Genomic DNA, 6,000 nt, shown 5'->3' with positions numbered 1-6,000 from the left:
TTCTGTGTTCCTCATACTTTGCAGCTAGATCAGTCTGCAAGATAGAGCCTCCTAGACCCCTGGCTATTAAGGCTGTCAAATAGTGTGGCTCAGCCCTGGCTAGAGAGATTCCCAGGCTGGCTCCCTTGTAGCCTGAGGCAACATGAGAATTGTTTTTAGCAATGAAGAAATTAGATAAGACTAGCTTTCCTGGGGAACTGGGAATGAGTTAATAAAATATTTCTGAAAGTTTGGGCTACCAAGAAGAACCAGTATCAGACAGAAAGATTAAATTTTCTACTCATGGAATTCTCTCTCTGCTCAGAAGTTTCTAGCCTTATTTTTTCTTCCATAAAATAATTGCCTGGCTGAGAAAGCATGAGGAAAATTGCAGGGAGGTTTCCTTGCCATTACCTGCCTTTTTGAATCCAGAATCCCCTCACTGAAGAAGGTGCACGGTTTTCTTCAATTACAAAATGGAGTTGATACAAACCCTTTCTCGGAGTGCTACAGACTACATGAGATGTCATACAGGAGGTAATAAGCATGGCACTTGGTTTGCAGAAAATGCTTCCCAAATGTCTTCTCCCTTTTCTTGATTTATTCATTCTTTGGGCAAGACTCAGAGCCACAGGCCTAAAACCACTTACTGTATTAGAAGCCAACTTGGGGCCACAGTAGCCATTTTCAAAATGATAGCTGGATTTCTTTAGGAAAGAGTTCAGATTTGGACAAATCTGGACAAATTATGAAGCTGTTGCTGTATTTTTTCCCCAAACCAGGGACCAATCCCAGGGATGTAACCTTACTTGTTCAATGGCTGTGCTATCAGTGGGACTTTTCAAGGGTATGGCCAGGAAATTTAATAAGACCAAGAAATTTATCTTACAGCCACACATTCAAACGGCCATCCTACCTTTTTCTTTTCTTTCTTTTTTTTTCTTGACATAAGAGAATATGGGATTTTTATATTCTCATAAGAGTTTCTTTTCACATGTACTTGGGAGAACACGCAAAGCTTTTCTTGTTTGTCTTTCCCATAGAAAGTGCCACCTAGGAAGCACAGGATTACACTATACAGACCAGCCAGAGCCCTGCCCAGGAGGGCGGCCCTTTCTACAAAGAATAAATCTTCCTCCCCTAGAGACTATGGAAAAGCAAAGGAAACCTTTGCCAAAGTGTGATGTGGATACAGCTGGTTGGTCAGGATAATACAGAAGGTCAAGTCCTGGCTGCAGATGGGAGTTATGAGTCAAGCCCAGCACAAGTTAGGTATGAGATGAAGAGGACCCCTGCTGTTGTCTAGGGGATATCCAGAAGTTATACTGATCCAGACTGGCAGGTGTCTCATGCCAGAGGCCCCTGTAGGAGATTGTAGAAACCAATAACCCAGTGATCCTCCAAACTACAATCTTTTGAAAGATAGCATGATGAAACCCCAGCACTCCTAAGGACAGCAAGGGAAGGACTGGCTAGTTCCCCACACCCCAGCGCCTGCACAGTCAGCTTGCCATGAGATTAACAAACTCAGAAAGAACAAAAGCAAGAGGTCTGGGGATCAGAAGTCCAGGGCCTTGCTTGTGGATAAACTTCTGTGGGCCCGATGTTGTCAGGTGTGGCAGGGAAGCTCGGACCCCATCAGAGCAGCATCTCCCACAGCTACAGAAGACCTGCCAGAAGCTGCAGAGCCCACTGCCGAACATGAGACCACCAGTCTTCTTCTTGGAGCTGGGCAGGTGTGCCACCTCTTGAGACCAGTCATTGTCAGTCACAGAAAAAGAGGGTCGGCTCCATCAGCCTCTGGACTCTGGCAGGTTCTCCATCCAACTGGGCTAAAAGGAGCTTAAATATTCCAGTGCCACCTCATATACAAATTTATACTGTTCCTGAGAGGAGGAGAGCAATGGAGACAAGAAAGAGATAGAAAATAAAAGAATGCATTAGATTAGAGATACAGATTTTGGAGAAAACCTATCTGCACACACACTAAAAAATCAAATAGAAATGATCCATAGTCCATGTCTGGACATCCTGACTGATGCCTATGTCTACTCACACCTCTCAGAATGTCCAACTGAGATCATTCCCTTTCAGCTACTATATTGCACACCAAGACTTCTCAAACTATAACATGCATGCAGAACATGCAGGGGTGTATGTTGCAAACAAAGATTCTGATTCAGTTAATTTGGGATGGGGCTTAAGATTCTGCCTTCCTCACAAACTCCCAGGTGATGCTGCTGCCACCAATCTATGGACCATATTCCATGTAGGAGCTCATCACAGTTTGAGCAGTTTTAAAGCTTCTTATGGTCAAGTTCCTTGTAGGGTCGTCTCCACCATTGTACCAGGTCTTAACATCTGGGCTCTGCCTTCCCATTGACTTTACTACCCTCTCTCCAAAGCATCCTAGTTTAATGCTTTATATTGTAAAATATTAGCATAAGTGAATTAGAATAGGCTTGGGCTGAATTGAAAACATAATTCATAAACTACTATTCCAGAATCCTTCCTTGAAGTCTGAATTAGTGGACATTTTAAGCAGCAGGCAGAAAGTGAAACAAAGTAGGTGGACTGGGATTACTATTTAGATTGCCCTGCAGGAAAGAGAAATTGGTTGGGTTGGAAAGACACAGGAAAAGTGGCAGTATCATCAAGGCAAATAGACTACAGCTCTTCAAGTAAGACCCAGTTGTCAAAGGTGTGTCCTGTGTACAGTCACATTTCTCAGGTCCAGGAAATGTGAAGACTTTGGATGTTGGTTAATGGTTATTGGAATCTCACCAGTGTCTCCACCATGTTGGATTTGTTGTTGCGTAGTGTTTTCACAATGTGGAACACGTCTATGATGTTCTGTTGCTGGATCATCTCACACACACTGCAGATAGCACAGAAGGTTCCACTGCGGCCTCCTCCATTTCTAAACACAGAGTGAATGGGTGAGCCAAATTCCCAGGACCTCCTACTCAGACACATGTTGATCCTAGACCTGCATTGTGGGAGCAAGGAGTAGCTGTGCTGGCAGATGTGTGGTTAGAGAGCCATGGGAACTCTAGTTGAACCATGGGTTTTGGGTTAAGTCCCACTGGGGCTCTGAATCTTCTTTGACTTTGGGAAAGGCACTTCTTGGTCTGTATCCTGAGTTCCCCATTTATCTAATAAAGATGTTTTTATTTGACCTTAAATATATGACCTTTGAAGGTTTAGTTAGATTGATATCTCTTTGGCCCTGTAAGTATTTTATAATCATTCCAGGCACACTTTTTTTACATTCTCAGGGTAGGAGTGTATTGTGTCTTTATACATGTGGTATCTACATTCATGCCCAAAAGGATACTCTGGGTCTACCAGACATCCCATGAAAACAATGCAAGTTACCAGGTTGCTTTATTACTATTTTTCCCTATCTTCCAATAAAGACAACAATAATTTATAAATCTTGGGCTAGCTAGCCCTGACTTAAGGCTGTGGTCCTGGGGCATTGGCTCAGTATTTCTGAAATACCAGGCCATTTCCATGGTTCTCCTTATAAATCTTGTTTAAATAGGGCCCTACTGGTCTTGGGTATAGGGACTGAGTGTTCTTGGAATGGCCATCATCAGTTGCTCCTTCTTTCTGAAGCTCCATAAATTATCCTTAGGGAAACAAGCCTCTTTGGGAACCTACCTGATTCTGAACTCCTGGGCGAGCTGCCAAAGGCAGCTAATGATTTCATGTAATGGTCTGTGTCTAAGGAACATCTGGGCAGAAGCGAAGGCACTTAGTCAATCTCCCAGATGTTTCACCTACAGGAAACCTAACAACCAGATGTCTCAAGTACACAAAATTATCCTCCCTTAACCAGTGGGTGCCTGTATTTCAATGACTGTCATGATGCCTGGGGACCACAAGGATGTCCAGGTCCCTATTGGTAGGGTGATACACCTGTGCTAGTTACCTAGGTAGGTGAGACATGAGTGAAAACAAGCAGAAAACCCAATCAACCAAACAAACTACTCCTACCCCCATAGGCTAAGAAATAAAAACATTGGGGTGTAGGAAGCCTTCCCAGAAAGCAGGGTTTAGTATCGTTTGAAATAAGAACATAGGACCAAGAGGGTGAAGTGAGAGAATGCAGCATCTCAGGGCCTTATGGAATCCTGAGGAATGGACATTGTCCTGTGCTAATGAGGGGGCATCTAATGTGTAGGAAGGAACTGGAGGGAGCCAGGGTTGGAAACCAGCCACTAGTTTCTGTGGTATAGTTAGAGACAGCTTGGCATATATGACACCATCCATCACCCTGAGATGGCACACCACACGATATCTTCCTGAAGTCCATGCATATCTGTATCCTTAGAGAAAAATTTTTATAGGTGGGAGCTTTTCAGTTCTAAGTGTGCCCATGTGTGTTTAACCTGCTCTAAGCTCTGATCTTCCTGACATGTATGAACCACCTATCTTAATGAAAGTGAACAATTAGTGGCTTTGAAAAAGACAACTCAATTCTGAGGCCAATGAAAGATAATTAATGCCTCTATTCACACCAGAAATAATTATTCTGACAAAAAGAGAAAAGTGTGGTTCAGATTTTTCTGTAATACAGTACTTTTTAAAGAGAAAGGACTTTTAGTCATTTCCCTCAAAAATGATGTTCTAAAAAGTTGGTAGTTGTAGATATAACATCCCATGTAAATCTCCATGGCTGCAGAGTTTGTATAGGCCTCAACTCTTCATAGAACCCTTGTCTGTGATAGACTCTTTGATATTTGCTCTTAAGGAATTATACTTACATTTGCATACTTTCTGCTATGGCATTTTAAAATCTCTCTATTGGCAGATACACTATTCTCTTCTGAATGCTTCATGCTTGAACACTTCAGGGTCTAAACATGATCTACTTCAACATACCCAAATGGACAGATGGGGAAAACAAGGGTAACATAGTTAAGTAAATTTTTTTTTTTGTGCTGCACTTAGCCCCTCACAATTCTCTAGGGGTCTTGACTTCTGCTTAGCAGACTGTCACTGGGGCCCATTGTACTGAGCTGCACCCATCCTAAGATAGGAAGCAAAGATAATTCCAGTAGCTGGTCTTAAGCTCATTGCACCTCTAGGAGGACACAGAGTCCAGGGTCCTGAAAATCCATCTGCTGGAGTAGTGCCTTCCCCTCCTGTTCTCTGTGTCCCTGTTCCTACTAAGTACAAGGTAAGAGCTATCCCAGGAGGCTGACACAATGAACAAGCCCAAGTTGTTCTCATACTGTCCAAGAGGTTGTCATCCTAAATGCTCCTCATCCTCCCTTTTTTTTTTATATTTTTGGTTGTGAGCCTACCCTTTAATGGCTGAGCCATCTCTCCAGCCCCTCCCTCTTCTTAGATACAGCGTGGGACAGCAGACAGTACATCAGCTCACAGTCTGGTGAATTCAAACTGAGTTCCTCTTGCTCTATTCCCTTACCCATCTATGCTTTTGGTATGATAGTATTTGCCTTGTGAATGGGATGAAATGATTCACTTTAAATACCAGGCTTTAATTAAGCCAATATAATACTGTCCTATTTCTTCTCCTTCAGGAAATAACACAAGGGGGCTCTGGTCAGTGGGACTCACTTTATCCCAAGCTTTCTTTTTTTTTTTTTTTTTTTTTAAATTTTTCGAGACAGGGTTTCTCTGTGTAGCTTTTGCGCCTTTCCTGGAACTCACTTGGTAGCCTCGAACTCAGAGATCCACCTGCCTCTGCCTCCCGAGTGCTGGGATTAAAGGCGTGCGCCACCACCGCCCGGCTATCCCAAGCTTTCTTATACCTAGCAGGATGATGCACATACCTCCTTTTGGAGAGTGGAACTCACTGTGTGTTGGGAGCACTGGGAGGTGGTCTGCCTATGGTATTCTGCTTTAGTAATATGTCATACAACAGTACTTTAGAAAACCTGACACCTTAGTTCATTAAAGGATTCTAATTCCTTTGAATGGATTATCAGTGGATTCTAAAGGGTGTTGATATGATGCCTAGGACTGGCATATGCAACCAGGAAGGCT

At 43.1% G+C, this 6,000-nt stretch overlaps 1 protein-coding gene across 7 annotated transcripts in view; it reads right to left on the bottom strand.

Annotated features, from left to right (window-relative positions):
• Positions 1-822: 822 nt before the first annotated feature.
• Ptprt (protein tyrosine phosphatase receptor type T) overlaps positions 823-6,000 on the bottom strand; it is a 1,096,883-nt gene continuing 1,091,705 nt past the window's right edge. For 4 of the 7 annotated variants that reach the window (XM_042276732.2, XM_042276733.2, XM_042276734.2 and 1 more), the window contains 2 exons: positions 2,764-2,899; positions 823-1,865 (listed from right to left, as the gene is read on the bottom strand). In XM_042276732.2, coding sequence (XP_042132666.1) covers positions 1,812-1,865; positions 2,764-2,899 — 190 coding nt within the window. In that variant the 3' untranslated portion in view covers positions 823-1,811. The remainder of the gene's footprint in view (positions 1,866-2,763; positions 2,900-6,000) is intronic. The other 3 variants (XM_042276726.2, XM_042276727.2, XM_042276729.2) reach the window with 1 other exon arrangement.

This window comes from Peromyscus maniculatus, chromosome 4 (genome assembly GCF_049852395.1).
Source record: "Peromyscus maniculatus bairdii isolate BWxNUB_F1_BW_parent chromosome 4, HU_Pman_BW_mat_3.1, whole genome shotgun sequence".
NCBI lineage: Eukaryota > Metazoa > Chordata > Mammalia > Rodentia > Cricetidae > Peromyscus > Peromyscus maniculatus.
Note: the sequence above shows the minus strand (reverse complement) of the source record. Positions and strands in the feature narration are given on the sequence as shown.